Source organism: Gouania willdenowi, chromosome 9 (assembly GCF_900634775.1).
Source record: "Gouania willdenowi chromosome 9, fGouWil2.1, whole genome shotgun sequence".
NCBI classification, from domain to species: domain Eukaryota; kingdom Metazoa; phylum Chordata; class Actinopteri; order Blenniiformes; family Gobiesocidae; genus Gouania; species Gouania willdenowi.
The window spans coordinates 14,759,482-14,777,178 of record NC_041052.1 but is presented as its reverse complement, the minus strand read 5'-3'; the positions used below and the strand labels follow the sequence as shown (position 1 = coordinate 14,777,178).

At 38.3% G+C, this 17,697-nt stretch overlaps 1 protein-coding gene across 5 annotated transcripts in view; it reads left to right on the top strand.

Annotated features, from left to right (window-relative positions):
• Positions 1-6,894, top strand: part of nsmfb (NMDA receptor synaptonuclear signaling and neuronal migration factor b) — a 51,433-nt gene extending 44,539 nt beyond the window's left edge. For all 5 annotated transcript variants that reach the window (XM_028458620.1, XM_028458616.1, XM_028458619.1 and 2 more), the window contains 2 exons: positions 679-754; positions 4,079-6,894. In XM_028458620.1, the coding sequence (XP_028314421.1) occupies positions 679-754; positions 4,079-4,176 (174 nt within the window). In that variant the 3' untranslated portion in view covers positions 4,177-6,894. The remainder of the gene's footprint in view (positions 1-678; positions 755-4,078) is intronic.
• Positions 6,895-17,697: the final 10,803 nt, after the last annotated feature.

The window sequence follows — 17,697 nt, the reverse complement described above, 5'->3', positions numbered from 1 at the left end:
TTTTTTTTTTTGTTTTTTTGTACAAGCTGCTTGGTTTTGCATTTGAAGCAGCTGTTGCCTTTCTGAACTGAGTTTGCATTTTTCCCTAAGTGTGGTTTTCTCTCTATGATTGTCTCTGTGTGCTAGAGATTTGATGTCTCACTGCTTGTGGTTGAGCTCTAGATACACCGTACATACTGTATGTACAGAAACCACATTTTATTCCCCACAGTGTGAGTGGCACACATATTTTTTCCTAAACTGTGTGAACAGATTCAGAGCTGCAGGCCACTATCCAGCTTTGTAACGCTGCATCGTTGTTGTATTGTATTCAAACAAGCAGTGCAGAGTAATTAAATCCCAAAACAATTTTGTTTCTGCTGAATAAAAATGTATTTGGTTATGAAGTAGTGCTGTTGATTGATCCTGGTCCAACATTTTAGTCAAAGTATTTCAATTTGGTGTGTTTGGTTTGAAAAATGTCTACGTTTCGTTTTGGGACCATCTTGCGTCACAAACAAGCACCTTTAGCCCCGCCCCTTTTATAAAAACTAGCACTTTTTTGTATTTTCCTCCTAGTGGCAGGTCAGGAGAAAGCAGGGGTTTAGTTACTCTTTAATTAAAATTATTTATTTTTAATTAATCTATTTCTTTATTATTTATTTTATTCATTACCATTCTTTCTCTGTTTAACTGCAGCTTATCCAGACTCTCAAGCGGCTGATGAGACCCACAGCAGTCGAATTCAAGTCCCCGCTTGAGCTTTCTGCACAAGGTGAGCCCCACGCACGCACTTTATCAAATAGTTACACCTTGGTTACACTGTAACATGTTCGTTCATTAAACAGCACGGACACACGTGAAGTCACTGATCTGTTCCCTCTACTGATTGAACACCTCAGGCCTGAGCTGTTCTCGTGCTAAATGCTAATCGTAAGCTTTAATCAATGCCACTAAGCCTCTCGGCGATAAGGGGAGCACATGTGGGGGTGTGAGCAAACATGCAGATGTGAACTGTGCTGATCTCCTCGTGCAAAACCTCATCACTTCTTTTCCTGCAGTCTGTTGATGACACTCTAATTAACTTTCAATTAAAACCTAATTACTGCGCTTTTGTCCCTTCGTCGTCTTCTTTGTATTAAAGATGTGGTGGTGGCAGATGTTCAATAATTGGAAACGCCAAAATCCAACAAAATATAAAGCTGCAAAACAATGTTGTCATCATCTTTCTTTTGGTCTGACGACAGTGTGAAATGAAGTTAATGGGGATTAATTAGTGACCACGAGCCTCATTCTCCACATCTATTGAGCCACCATCATGTCAATACCATGCGGCTCATGGTGTGGAGGGTGCCGCCGACTGTGCTACTGAGTAGTGGCGCGGGGGCGGCTTTCCCACCTCAAATTGCCCTACCAATCCCTCCAATTTTAATCGCACCTCAACCCACCACCCCCCGGAGGGTGTGACTACCGCTTCCACCCTCCGGATCTGTTTACACCACATACACATGGGCTTAACTTTAGACACGTTGATCCCAAATACCTGTTTCAGGTATTACCACTTACAACTCTTCCCCACCCTTCCATTTCTCTACCTTGAATCGCTCCTCCCTGCTCTCTTCCCCCACCTCCCCCCACCCCCTCACCTAGGTGTAACACTGCCCTCTCTTTTTATATTCTCTCTTTAATAAAGTGTTTCTTTCCCTTCCTTAGGGAGGGCTGGTGATGGTCACAATTATGCAATAAAATAATGCAGTTTATTTAATTGCAATAACAAAAAAAAAAAAAAATGCATTGCTGTCTAAAAAAGATTGCACTTATTTTAGTGTTGACCTTTGACAGCATGTGCAGACAAAAAAAAAAAAAAAGTCAGTATTGATGATTTCCCCCCCGTAGGTTAAGAATGCATAATAAAGTAAACACAGCCCCAGACATCATCAGGAATGGAAAACTTAGTTTTTTGTTTCAAACTCATTGATACATATTCATGTGGAAATCAGGTACACTGAAAAAAAGTAAATAGTTGGACCATATTAATTGAATTGTTTCATTTGGGAGTTCAATTCAATTCACCTTTATGTATATAGCACAATTTACAACAAAGTAATCTCAAAGTGCTGAACTAAATAGAACACGTAAATGAGTTAAGTTCTTTGTGATTACTACAATGGATCCAGCGATCCTCCAATTACAAGTCTTCATCTTCTTTATCCACTTCTAACCTCAGACTATGATTTAATGTAAATTACTTTTTGTAGTAATCATAAAATTACATTTTACCTTGCTTAATTACTCAAATTACATTTATTAAGTTGGCAGAAAATATAAAACTAACTCTTGGGGTCCGGTGGGCTTGGCCTGCTGGCCGGGGTCGGACCTGGCGGGGGTCTTCCGGGGCGGGCCGTGCCCTTACATGCCTGCAGGTGTGGAGTGGGGTGGCCCCCGCTTTGGCGGTGCGTGGATGTTGGCGTGGGGGCCTTGGGGTTGTTGGCAGAGTGCGCTGGATCCTCGACTCCTTGGGTCTTTCTCGGGTGTGTAAGTGGGGGGGCGGTGGCTGCCTCACGGCTTGGGATCTTGGGGGCATCTGTGGGGCTGCTCAGCTGCCGCTCTTTCTGCTAGCCCGGCTGCATCTTCGGGCCCAGGGCGGAGCTTGGGTTTGCGGTAGCTGTTCTTGCACATACATTGGTCTACGATGCACTGGCATGCCTTGGGCTGTGGGATAGAACTCGTACTAGGCTTAACCTTAAACACGTTGATCCCAAATTCCTGTTTGCACAATATGCACAACTACAACTTCACATCTCACTCTAACTTTAAAATAATCAACTCTTCCGCACCCTTTCCATTTCCTACCTTGAGTCTCTCCTCCCCTATGTGAAACACTGCTCTCTCTTTTTACATCCTCCCTATAATAAAATGTTCCTTACCCTTCCTTAGGTAGGGCTGACGAGGGTCACAATTATGCAATAAAATAAATGAATTTATTTAATTGCAAAAATAAAACATGCATTGCTGTCCTAAAAAGATTGCACTTCTTGTAGAAATAATAAAAAAAAAATAATAATAATAAAATCGGACTTTCTAGAGCAGCGTTTCTCAAATGGGCACGTGTACCCTAGGGGTATGCAATGGCACTATGGGGGTACTTGAGGTAGAGAAAATGAGTAAAAGAAAGCATTCAATTATAGGGTTTTGTAATGTTTAAATTTAGTTAAAAATGATTGTCATTATCATGGTGATGGAAATGATCTTGATTAGAACACGAACTGAAAATACAAGTGTCAGTTTTGGTCCCACACCAGGTGGGAGGTGACCAGAAGTCGTAAAAACTATGGAAATAATTATATTCAGGAGGCACTGAATACCGTTTCATTCCACTTGTTTACAAAATGAGATCCTTTAAAATGTGTGTTATTACTCATTGTTTTTTCACAGTATTCTGACAATAATTAGGGTAAAATGGGTACTTGAGCCAAAAAAGTTTGAGAACCACTGTTCTCGAGAATACAATATCCGCAGGTGGGCATGGCACTGTAGTTCCAGTTAATTTGGGGATCTGTTTAAATGGTGATTTGTCACTATTGAATTCAAGTCCATCAATTGCGTTGGTAGCAAATTAATCTGAACTGTTTGTTTGTCAAAAATTGAATAAATCAGCTAAACTGGAACACCAGCATGTAGAAATGCTCACCACAATCAAAGTTGAGCTAAGAGATGACATGTCTCTGGTTTGATTGATGTCACTTGTATTATTTCAGAAAGTCATGCTGTCTTTTTGACGCTCGTGAGTCAGAATGTGCCGTTCTTTCAATATGCAAGAAATTTCATCATCTCATGCCGAATGATGTTGTAAATGATTGCCAAACCTGAAATATCTTCAATGTCAGGTGCAAGAACAAATCTACCACAGGCCTCAGAATATAACACACATTAATTGAAGTAATTTCAGTGTGTGACCGCTGGTGGCTCTCATAAAAAGAGACTGATAGATCAGAAAACACTGTCACATTGGTGCCATATAAGTGTTTCTGTCCTTTAATGTGAGAAAAGAAGAGTGTGTTCTAACCTTGTTCTTTCCTTTGCCGTCCACCGTCTGCAGGCAAAGAGATGATCGAAATGTACTTCGACTTCCGCCTTTACCGCCTGTGGAAAAGCCGTCAGCATTCCAAGCTTCTGGACTACGACGACCTCTTGTGACGATGTTCCGTTGGCTTTTGTCGGCAGATTATTGCATATCTGAGCCCGCCGTTGAACGATGATGGCATTTAAGGGGTTCTAGAGAAGGAGAATTGTCCTTTTCCTCAGTGGCTCCTGGCCAGGCTCAGCACTTGGGAGCTGGAGCAGTGACAGACTCTGGGTCTGTTTTTTTTTAAAATGCTGAAAACGAAAGGCGGATTGAGCTGGCAGTGAACCCTTTTCTCTGTTACCCGTCTTCACTCACTGCAAGATAACGAAAGCAACGGGAGAAGGGAAGACGACTCGTCACCCTAGCCTAAATATGTCAAAGATGCTAACTAGAGTGAGATATGCGAGTTCAGAGACGGCGTTAGATTAAACAGCAGCAGATACCACACGTCTGACTTTGCAGGCAGAGATTTTTCTCGTTTTTGTTTGCCTTGCCTTTGGCCATCCTATCTGCTCTTTATAGATGGAGGCTCACAGCCATTGAAGTCTTGTTTCTTCAGGTGTGGAAGTAGAGCTTATATGTACATAAACAAGTGCTTACTGGGACCTTTAGAAAATAGATTTCCTGCCGCTTTATTGTGGCAAGCTTAGACGTCAAATTATTCCTAGTTGTCCAAATAACACCAGTGATTTTTAAACTTTAGATACATATACGAGTCTTCTCGGAAGACTGTTGTAATACCTCAGGTTTAAATGTTTCTACTGAGAATTGAACAACTGTAGAGCAGAGTTAAAAGCCTTTACACTTCACACACTGTTGCCCGTTTTAGACCTTCATGGCCAGGATCTCCTCTGTGTTCCCTCAACCCATTGACATATTCATGCATGTTTCATAACATTAATAGTTTAAGACCCGTGAACCAACCTTTAGCTCTTCTCTGAAGCCGTTGGTTCGCAGGCACTGCATGAGGACACATCCATTGCTGTTCTGTAAACATGGACACAGCAAAATTTATAGAAATAGACAACAACACCTACTGTAAATTTAATTCAATTAGAGGTTGTTTTTTTTACATGTTGTACTTGAACTCCTTAAAGTAGCAAAAATGATAGACAAGCCTGACGTTGTCAGTGATCGTGAATTACCTCTAAACCACTGTTGCCGTCTTTAACTTGTAGGAATTTATTAACATTTTCAGATGTTTGTCTTCTGCTGAAACAGCAGATACTTTATTTATGTAAAGCAGTTTAGGTGATGGATTCTTTACAAGGCAAAACACAAAATCCTACTTTTCCTATAATGCAGCAACTGCAAGTCGTAGGATTTTGACGCATTCATCTGATGGATACAATACTATCTACTATTGCTTTGCAACAGCCAGGTTGGGTGGTATCCATACTGAAGCAGTATTTTTTCCCTCTTTTTTTAAACAGTTTTGAGACAGGAAGTCATTTTAAGTATCTGGCAACAATAGAATTAATTTAATTAATATGGTCAAACCATCTGAGACGATCAGGTAATATTCCGATAATCCTAAAGAATGCACCTCTGGGAGCTGGAATGCAAGTTCCTACAGTACTTATGTAGACAAATTACCTCACGCCATGTGTATGTGTACTTTAAAGACTTTTGAATATTTATAGAGATGCTGCATCATCAGCTTAACCCACATTTATTAGCGAGTACTATTTTTCTACAGAAATGTTCACCAATGATGATTATAATAGACGTCAGACTATAGTAGTGTGTGTTGTTTTTAATGCTGGGATCACATTCCCATGTCTGGAAGTGCTGAATAAGTGTTGAAAGGGACAGCATGAGTGACACTGCTGAGGTGGCCTTTTGTCATCACAAAGAACAAGAAGAACACAAAGCTTGTGTAAAATGAAAGCTATGGAGACGACGATAAGTCGGTCATCCATGGATTTGTTCATAAACTCCTCTGCACTCCTTATGTGATCATCCACTCCATATCTCCATGTTTTAAGTAGCTTTCGGCGCATTGGGTCACAGACGAAGGACGATCGACCTCTTTATTGAATCCACGAGGACGCGGACAGGAGGACGGAGCAGCTCTGTTTTAAAGTGTCAAATTGGGACATTGAAATATGTCGTTTTAATGCTGGCACGGGCGTGAGACATGAAGTACTGCTGTGGTATGTCCTCAGAGTGCTGTTTGTGGGGATGAAGGACATTTAGAGCTACTTTGGCATTCCCATAGACGTGCTGACATTAATCTTGAAACCATTTCGTTTGGTTCGTGTTTTTGCTCTTCATGTTAGAAAGGGAGCAATGTAAAGGACTCACATCTATGTTCGTAATGAATTACCCTACAAAAGTTCACTTTCACGACCATACAGCTTTATGATTGCACTTTAGATGTGCAGCTGCCAGCTGACAATAAACGATAGCGGTTTTGGGATTAGCTCTAAGGTCGTTTAGGTTTGGATTTAAATAACATTTTTACATCATCGTTACTTAGAAAGATCTGTTCCATAACTAAAGTGCATTAGCTGTGGGCTCTAGCCTTGTAGATCTCCTTTGAGCTCAATGGTATTTTGAAGTGAATGTGAAATGTAAAGTCACAGCAGTCCCTCACATGCCTGTAGACTTTCTGTTCAACATCTCCTTTGTAGCAATGCTCATTATACTATTGTTTATGTGCTGCTTCAATGTGTAGGGAATGTTCTGTTGTTCTTTGCTTTACAATGCTGTGCAGCTTTTATCACATTATCAACATTCATGTCAACATTGAAAATAACAACCAATCGAAGCAATAATACAATGTTTTTGTGAGCGTTTTATGTGCTTTTCGCATTGTGTTGTCTTATTCTGTCAGTTTGTGTTTTTTATGTTGTTTTTTTTTTTTGTAATTTTCTGTTATTTGAGGTGTTTTGTTAATGTCGTTTTTCTGTCATTTTGTGTATATTGCTTTTGTTTCATGTGTTTGGCAGAAAAGTTTTTTTTTTTTTTGTGGGGGGGTCACATGTGGCCCAGTCAGTGTGTTAAATCTTACTGCTGCATCGGCTACACAAGGAACTCCTTTGAGCGATTGATGGATTTGTCATTGGTTCAAAGCAGCGACGCATGGCAGCAATGGATTCTCACAAAGAGAGTTTTGCAGCTTCTGTGTTCATATTCACTTTGATAACATGTCGCACTGCACTGTCTTGCATTGGTTTTGCTAATGGAAGTGGTTTATTGCCTCTCCACCCGTTCCTGTGTGTCCTATGGTGGTAGAATCTAATGATAATGTGTGTCCCTACTGGTTGATGATGATGGAGCTATAAGCTGTTGTGATTGCTCCAACATCTCCTGTGTGAGTTTATGTAACATCTGTTTCTTCTCACTCGTTTACTGTAGACTAAAGACTAGGATAAATAATATTTATTATCAGAGTGTTAAAAAAAACAGTGTAATAGCAATGATCATAACTGTATATTTGGTGACTTTATTAGTAGTAAGATTTGGAACTATATCTGACAAGAGCATTATTGAGCGTTTCTGTTCTTCCTTAGAGAAATACAGTTGATCAGAATTTAAGCTGAGCAAGTGACACTATTGTCTCTGAAGTAATAGCAAAGACATGTTGCACTGCACATTGTTGGTCATATCCTGTGAAATCAATTTAAAATTGTTGTTTTTAGGCATTTTTCAAGTAAACTGTAGTTCTATTCACTGAGGACATTGTCTTTGTCTTTTTTTTCACTTAGGACTTGTGATGCAGCTTTAATTTAGCCGATGAAAGTCCTCCATAAATCACCTTATCTCATTAATGTTTGCTGTGAACGCAGATTGGAAACGTTTTCCCACTGATCGTTCATGCAGGAGATAAAGGCTGACCATTCTCAGTGGGGAATGTAAAATATTCTGAGGGCTTAAATAATGCATGGGGTCATTTCTTCTTTTTTTTTTTTTTTTTAAAAAAAAAGGCCACACACAACCTAGAGCTAATACTAAACAGGATTCCGGGCAAACAAGGTTTGTGTGACTTAAAATTCAACAAATACCATTGAAACGTAGAATAAATTGACCAGAATTTATATTTAAAATGAAACACAAAGCAACAACAGCCGCACAGTAAAACAAATTGACTTTTTGAAAGCGGTTGCACGAGGACGGTGTTGTGGTAGTTATTAAACATAGTTACTTCATTAAAAGGGTAACTTTTATGATTATTTAAAGCTTTTTGTTTTATAAAATCATAGTGTATGCCTCATAGATCAATGAAACATTTACTCCAAAAAGAACAAAAAAAAAAAGGATAGAATTGCTGCTCCAAAGTTAGTTTTGATCTCCACTATAAACTCTCGGAATCGTTTTCCTCATTGCATTGTGGGATGTGGAGTCCTGTAAACGGATGCATAGAAGTGTTTTTAGCCAGACAAAGAGGACAGGGATTTGCTTGTTCCTGTAATATCAAAATGAAGTGAAAACACTTATGTGCACCTATCTTTGCGATTCCACATCCCACAATGCAATGCATGAAAATGTTAACAAATGGAGTAGTTACGGTGGAGATGAAAACCAACTTCCAAGGGGCAATTTCAACCTTTATTTTGTGCAAATGATTGATTTTTTAAATTTATTATTTACAAATGAGGCCTACACTTTGGATTTATCTGATGAAAAAATATGTCCAGCAGCTTTAAATAAAAAAGTTGTGCATTACTGTTTCAGTTACTTTCTAATGCCATTATGACCTTCATTTCAATATTGTTATTGTATGGAGGATATACACACGGCGACCTTTCGTCATGTCTCAGTAAACATGCAGGAGAGAAAAGGGAATAAACTCTGCATCTTTTACTAAACAGTTCGTATTGACCCATTTCCGGTTCACTCCAAAAAAGAACCTGCTCACGTGTATTTTCAGACGCATTTTCGGACGCAGCCTTAGATTAACACATTCGGTTTCCTCAAGTTGTAATTAAACCCACTGAGTGAGAGTCAGCGGATTACATCAGTGGAAATTTGAACGGGTGTGAATATATTTGTGCTGATTTATTAGCTGTAGTTTCCACTCGAACCTCAGGATGAGGAAGAATCTCTGAGCTGGGATGAATTTGAACTTCATTCTTTAAGCCGACATTGCATGTTTTCTGCATTATTTTCTATGTCAATAAAAAAGCTAATATTGTACCAAATAAATTGCAGTAGCAAGATGTGAGGTAATCCCTGCTATGATCAGAAGGCATTTAAAGACAACACAAAGCCATTGATGTCATGCAGTGCAAATTATAGTTTGCTTTCAGTTGTTAGCGCAACAGATGGAAGAAACATCTGCGGGGGCATGTTGCTGACTTTAGTGGCTAACATCTGCAGAGGGAATGATCATCTACAAGCCAATAAATGACAGTGTGACATTTTTATTGGAAACCACAGATTGCTTTTAATTGATTTTATTCATTAATCGATTGACTGTTTGTACACCACACATTACAGGCGCACATAGACACCTGCACCAAGTCTGAGTGTGTGCACAAAGCTCCTTAAAATGAATCTGTAACCAAAGAGAAATAGTTCACATTTAGATTTTAAAAAAAATAGCTTAAATATACTTTGCACTACAGTCATTCTCAGCTGCACTGATTTCCAGATCCAGCATCACCGATACTAATAATAAAAATTACCCACAACTCAAACTGAGGAAAAACTTCAACTGTAATACAAGTTAAAATAGTGGCGATAATACAGAAAATGTATAACAAAAAATTATTTTAAACAAGTGTTTTTTTATTTCAAAATTTCAAATTTATTTAACAAAAAGTGCAATTTAAAGTATAAAATAAAGTATTTAAAATCAATCTTTCTTAAAACTGAACTTCTGCTGTCAGAGGTGTGAAGAGAGAAGTCACATTAACAGCAGAAGGTTTTTAGGTTTTTATTGCCTTTATGAAATGAATGTGCGAGTTGAGAACTTTTGTTGTAATAGAAATATACAATGTACGGTAGCTGGTAAGTAAGTAGTTGTCGTCTGTGAAGTTTGGAAGCTTTTTAGTAGTTACGTTCACCCCCAAGTTTGTTTTAGGTAATAAATCTCACCAAGGTTCCCTTACATACAGTAAACATTTAATGTATAAACTTAAAAAGGAAGAGACCAACTCTTGCACAATTGGAACTTTTTTTATTTTCTTCAAAGGCATCTGTATAAAATAATAATTCTCATTTTCAAAATGAAATAACACCAATTAATTCAATGAAAATTAATAAAATTCTCAGGCTCTAAGTATTGCAAAATTTATGAACTGCAACCTCCATTGGTGCGGTGCATCACGTTTAACCTGGTTGGTCGGCTATGAAGTGATGCATTTGATTGTTTTCTGGTTATTTCATTTTTTTATAGTTTCACAATGTTACAAATTGTTGGGTGTAAAAATGTAATGAATGACTTTACTTCTATTAAAGCGTACTGCAGTTCAAGTAAAATGACTGATTTAGAAAAACACTCAAACGAGTACAAGTACCCATAAAAGCCAATCAGTTACAGTAACGTGAGTAATCCGTTACTTTCACCTCTGCTAGTTGGATTACTGAAATGATATCATTTTGGCTGGAAAGAACAACATCTTAGCTTTCACTGTTGGATTTTATCTGATACAGTAAATATCGATGGAAAGAATTTAGGGTACAAAGTATGTCCCTTATCACTATAATTAATAAGGGATACGTATTTTTTGTTAAAATTCAAACTGATTGTGTTTTTTAAGGGACATTTGGAAAATCTATCTTCTCAGACACCCCCAAACCAGCAATAATCACGTAACAGCATCAGATATAATGAACCTGGCCTGAAGCTGCCATGAGCGAGACCTTCCCTCCTTATGACAGAATCCTTGTGCAACCCGGTGCACACTTGATGTTAATTGAAACCGGAGGCTGACCTTACCCCCGTGTTATTATTGGAGCTGACGTGCTGCTGCAGGTCTGTGTCAGGGGGTGCAGAGACGTACAGCACGTTTTAATGCAGCCCTGACTCTCTTCGTCACCTCCTCTTCATCCATTGCTCTTCTTCCTCTGAGCTGGTCACAAAGCAGGTTTCATAGAATGTAAAAAGGACTATAACCAGTGACGTGTCATGAGCACTAGGGTTATAAATATAAAATATAAAATGAATAATAAGAAAGAAAAAACCCAACAAGATCCACATGAACAAGCATTTAGCCATCTAACAGAATCAAGATCGTAAAACACCATTAAAGAAACATAAACAATTATTTACAATAGCCTCCATACTCTCCCAACAAAATATATCTCATGAAACGGCAGCACATCCGTTGTTTGTGTTGGAAACACAGAAACACGTAGAAAATGACAACAACAACAAGAACTTGGAACAACCTCAGTGAGGCGCATCCACAAAGCCAATCCTTCTTTTTGTACCATTCACTTTTCTGACGGTCTGGTAGCTCAGGTGTTGGTCTCCCATCTTTTAAAAGTTGTCATTTTTCCTCAAAAGAAAGTTTCTCTATCTTCTGTCATCCTGTAGTGTGATCCCGCCCATTCGCGAGAGAACGTAGGAGCAGCGGCCACATTGTATCAATTCACTAACGCACTGTGAACTTACATATAGCATTTAGCATAGCATGGTTACGTCCAAAGGCAGCGTAGAGAGCTGCCCTTTTACGTAAATGGTTTTCATCTTGGGGAACTGACTGCGCATGCGCAAACATAAAAACACGCTATGGAAAGGGTGTGGCCTCCTCCTGCCTTACCACGGAGCGAGACTCTGAAGAATCTCTGCTACACCAAGAAATAGTGATTTTTATTCGTTTAGGCCATGAAAAGCAGAAAATGCTGACACTTTAAAACGTATAGGTATTATAGGAAAATTGAAAAATAAATAATTTATAATTGTATTATAATTAAAACATATAATCAAAATATCAATTCACCCTTGGGTAGGCACTGCCTACCTTGCCTACCCTGACTGCACGTCACTGACTATAACAGCAGCTCTAAAGAACTGAGGGCCTGATTGTTATAGTGGTGCCAGTTTTAACGATCCATCCTGTGCACAAACTAAATATGGATATTTTCCACAGCTTTGAAGACCCAGAATCCTATATATATTATTACCTAGTGGTGTAAAAATCCCTGCAAGGCTCTTTTTGTCAGTCGTGGTGAATGATTAATCTGGCTTTTTATGATCAGTCAGAAAATTCAATGATTTGAGCCATAAATCCGGATGTATGTAGGATTTACAGAAAATCCATAAGGTATAACAGAATCCCATTATAAATACCTCGTCCAGGAGCCAGCCATCAATTGAGGTGGATAGGACAAAGATAAATGATCCACCGCATTCATACATGCTTGTAAAAAGCAAGCTTAGTATAGTTCCGTTAACATTAAACTTCTGCCAAAGATTAAATCAATAATAAATAGAAAAACATTCTTCTTCTATCATGTCTCCTTCTGCGACTGGTGGGAAATATAGTGTTTCCAATTCTCCATACTGTTACTGTTACCTACTGACAGAGTAACTGCCAACTCAGCTTTTTTTTAATAAAATATGAATAAAATAAGTAGGGTCAAACAGAAGAACCTAATTATACTCTACATCTACTTGTTTTTAGTTGTGAAGGGCAATCAGAAGACAAACATGATTATTTTTACCTACTGTATTAATTCCACCCCAGAATGGCAGAATGTTATGTTAGTCACCCCAGTAAGCCTTTACAATCAAATATAATCAACGCAGTTCAGTCAGGACCGTTTTAGTCAAAATAAATGATTTATGCTCAATAATAATGCATTGGATTTTATATCGCGTCTTCAAACGCTTTACAGTGATGTGCATGTACTTTTACATTTGGCGGTATGGGTCTATTCTGAGACCACCTTGCCCTGTCTCTGTTCTTACGTGGAAAGCCGGAGGCCAGGAGCGCACTCCTCCCTGATCATCCATGAACCCCAGCTAAAAGGCTAAAGCAAGAAGAGCGGAACAGCAGAACAGAGCACAGCAGATGTTAATGACAATGAAATGACACCCAGTTGGTTGGATACATACGAGAGGTGTGTGATATGTATTTATTTATTTCTCCCCCTTTATCACACAAGTTTACTATTACAACAGTTTACTGGATCAAATATCTATGTTTGCTAAAACCAAAAAAAAAAAAACGTATTAAGGTCGTTGGTGTTATTAACCTTTCACTGGATTTATTCTTCACTTCACTCATCTGCCATCCCATTCCAGCCATGTCAGCATTTCTCTCAGTGCTGCTCCCCTCTTCACCTCCCAACATCCCACCCTTTGTCTGAAGGTTAATTGGGTTGAGCCCAGGATGTAGATCATGACACTGGGTTTGACGAATAGGTTTAACATCTTTCGTGTTTGTGTGCTGATGGTTTTGTGTGCATGTGACAGAATGTAATCCTTCTTGTCTTTGTAAATGTGTTTCTGCTGTTTGTTCAAGGTTCATTTCATACATTTTATTTAGACATTTCACTACAGATAGCGCTATTCAATGTTTGCCACAACAGTTGAAACACCTGATGGTCAAAAATATGCTTATACTGTCCAACACAAAATGTCTGATATGAACCAATGTCATTTTAGCTCACATTATATTTATCACCATTGAATTACCACATTAGGTCTACTTTAAATGTAACGCTACACTGAAAGTAGGTTTACCACAAATAAACATCATCTGTGCAAAATAAGAACAGAAAGCGCAACGTTTTGTATATTCATGCTCAGTAGTTGTCCAGAGTGAAAATCTAAGTGGTTAAACAGTTGAACTCCACAACAAATAAGGTGATGATGTGAAAACTGTAACATTATAGAAAAAAATAACCTTTCAATATTGAGCTTATTACATACACAGTGTTTTTTTGCAAGTGGATTAACAAAAGATGACCAGATGTCTAAAGTGATAGTACACACATTAATGCTAAGCATCCGTCCTACAGTGGTTAACAGGTGTTAAGTCAAACTCAAAGTCCTTCACAACAGCATGTGGTTCAACAGCATGACCCTCTCACTCTGAGGACTCACTTATTTTAATTCCATCATCCATCAACTATTACAACCAAAAGCTCTTGTATTCCAGGTGCAGATTTTAGTACTTATACAATATGAGGGTTGGGTATGGGCTGCAAAATAAACATTTTGATACATTTACCATCAAACCACGTTTAAAAACTTATGTGAATTTTTTTTAAATATGATTTTCTCATGAAAATATATTGTTAATATTAAATCTAAATGCTAAATCTAAATGTTAAATTAAAAACAAAAAGTTAAATCTCAATCTAAATCTTAAATATTAAATCTAAATCTAAATGTTAAATCTAAATGTTACATTTAAATATACATTTGAAATCTAAATGCTCAATGTTATATCTAAATCTAAATGTTAAATCTAAATGTTAAATTTAAATCTAAATGTTAAATATTTAATCGAAATCTAAATGTTACATTTAAATATACATCTTTAATCTAAATGTTGAATCTAATCTTAAATGTTAAATATAAATCTAAATGTTATTTACTGTAAATGTATGGGGCGCCCATTGTAAAGTTGTGCTTGCTAAAATAAACAGCAACTCTTTGCCACATTTAGCAACAAACCACGTTTAAAAAAACATATGTGAATTTTGTGATTTTTTTTCTCATGAAAATATGTCAATGTTAAATTCTAAATGTTAAATATTAAATCTAAATCTTAAATGTTGAATGTAAATATAAATGTTATTTGCTGTACATCGCGTGGAAAGTAATAAAAAAAAAAATGGTTTGTTGCTAAATGTGTTTATTTTTGCATGCATAACTTTACAATCGGCGCCCCATAATTGGGGATGTGGGATTGTACAGATTTTAAACAGGATGTCTGGAAAACACTTCTGCTTCCTCTCATCGTTGAGCTGAAAATTGCCACTTTTAGTTTTGTTTTTCTCCATGTGGAGAATCAACCTTTGATCCGTCCTTCCCAGCGCCGTGAGCTCCTCAGGTGTGAAGAACGTTTCCATTTAGATCCCGCTGGTGTTTGCTTGAACCAGGTCGGCCACAGGAGGCCTTTTTCTCACCCCCAGTGACACCAGCTCCTTCCTCTCCCTTCAATGCCCACGCCAAATTACTTTGATTAGGCAAATGAGGATCGCAATCAACAGGGTGATTTAGTCTCTGGGCTCAGCTGGAGGATCAAAACGAAGAAGTTGCTTCAATTTTACCTCCTGAGGAGAATTTTATCTCTCAGCATGCAAGCTACCATTCCCGAAAGTTTTAGATGACTCTACATTTATCTGCAATATTTATTGTTGCAACAAATTAGCATTTTCAAGGATACTCAAACAAAACAACATCTGAGATATATGGGAGTTTTACCCTGAACATTCAACACAGTTGGATTAAAATGCTTCATGTATCTTTAGAATAGGTTCTCAACTCACAGGCTGCAAACTTGTTTTCAATCTATAGAGTACAGTAGAGTAGAATAAAGTATCTTTATTGATCCCGCAGTGGGGAAATTTACTGTCATGACAGCTCACATCAGATAAAGTGCAATAAAAAAGACAATAGAAAGCAACACACAGAAAACCCAAAAGACACCTGAAAAATAGTGAACTGAAGATGAAATAAGCAATATAATAATAGAGGGTATATGTTTTGTTTATTATAAGTATAAATAAACAAAACATAAATAGAAAAAAAATATATATATAAAAAGTATAACGGATACAAATATATACATATTTACTGGTGGGAGCACAGGCAGTAAAACAAATTAATTAACATACAACACCTTCTATACATACCTCCCAAAAACATCCCAATAATAGGTGTTATCTTACTTAGTAAGGTACCTTGGAAATTCAACATTTAGCTGTTGGCCAGGTTGGATAATAAAAAATAATAAACGTGAAAAATAAGAACTGTATGAGTGAAATTGTGTTTTATTTAAACTAATTACGAAAAATTCAGTTTTGCTGTCTTTTTGAACACCGTATGAGGTAACTTGAGTGTCCATCGGCACACAAAATGTGAAATAAAACCATCCAGTCCTTTGTTTGTGGTCTGTGTAAGTCTTACAACACAGAGAAATGTGCTCAGTTTCAAATGTTCTAAGTTTGTGATGTCACAAGTTAATTCAGCAAAGAAAATACCCTACCCTCCGCTGGTAACTCTACCCATGGATTCGACCCCTAACCTGATGAAAACTTTTGCAAAAGTCCACCATTGTTTTTCTTGCTAGCAAAGAAGTGAAGGTGAATTCACATCGAACGCGACTGTAGCGACTGCAGTCACAACCGCTTTTACGGTTTAAATGATCAACTTACGGAGTTACTAAAGGATGAGTTCACTCAGAATGTAGGCTTAGTCAAAAGTTAACCGCTTTAATTTTGCCCTGGTAAGTTGAGGAAGCCTCCCACTGCAGCTGTCTCACTGTAGCGGGAGGGAGGGACTGCTGCCTCGGCTCTACAGACAGTGAAGGACGGGGGAGTTGTCGCTTGAAAAGTTAAAATTTTGAGAATCACGCAAGTCGCGTCGCTTGAAGGAAGTTTGCTTGAAGTTGTGTCATTTACATTGATTTTGAATGTAATCTAGTTATTTCAATCGCATTCAGTGTGAACGCACCTTCATCAGTGTGTGCCACCCTGCGGAAGAGAGGGGCGGGGGGAGGGGGAGGTCTTTGCAACTCAAGGGACACGCCCCCCAAAACTGAGTGCTAGGAAACAGCTGTTTTATAGCTCAGTCCAGATATGTCATTTAGACCACAGGGAACTGTTTTAAAAGGTGAAAATTGGTATAATATGTAACCTCTAACTAATCAGTTGTAATCGGTTATTGTATCAGTGAGTGCACAAATCTGAGTACTCATTCTTGAGAAAAATGGTTCCAGACATTTTTAACATTTTCAGACTTAACCAAGTTGTGATGATGAAGCGAGCCAAATATTGTTGAAGTAAGACCAACTCCCACCATCTGGTTGCTGCAAAAATATTCCTGAATTTCAGTGTATCAGTGTAAAATTACAACTCAGACTTGAAGAGCCTCCAAATACATATTTTCCATCAGTCTTGAAAACATGCTTAAATGGCAGCTCCGACTTATGCCAATAGCTGTTTTGATGGCGATGAAAATCAAAATAATGCTGTCATGTTTCTCCTTGTCCAGGCCTCTTTCAAAAGCCGAATTTTAAAAATCTTACCTAACCAGTCCACAACCAATTGTTTTTGATGGACTGGCTGCAGTGAAGCCTCCGTCACCAGAGTTGGATGGCGTTGGGGCAGCTGTGTGTGGGTGTCTGATGGTATTCGGGTCGCTAAAGGCTGCAGGGAAGTCTCCGTTATCGGCGCTGTTCGGCGTTGAAGCGGCTCTGCGTCTAAAGGCGAGGGGGTCGCTGATGTCTGCGTGGGATCCTCCATTATCAGCTGCCAAAGAAGCGCTTCAGCAACACGTGGAGTAGGGCGGTGCTTGTTGATGGCTGTGTGCGTGGTGATAGAATGCCTCTGGACGGCTGTTCTAAGGAGTTTACGACGGGCTGCAGATGATTTCGACCACTGGGGATTTAATTTAGGTGGTGGTGGAGGAGTTTTCCTGGCAGTTCTTTCACTTAATCGGATTGAATTTGTCTTCATTT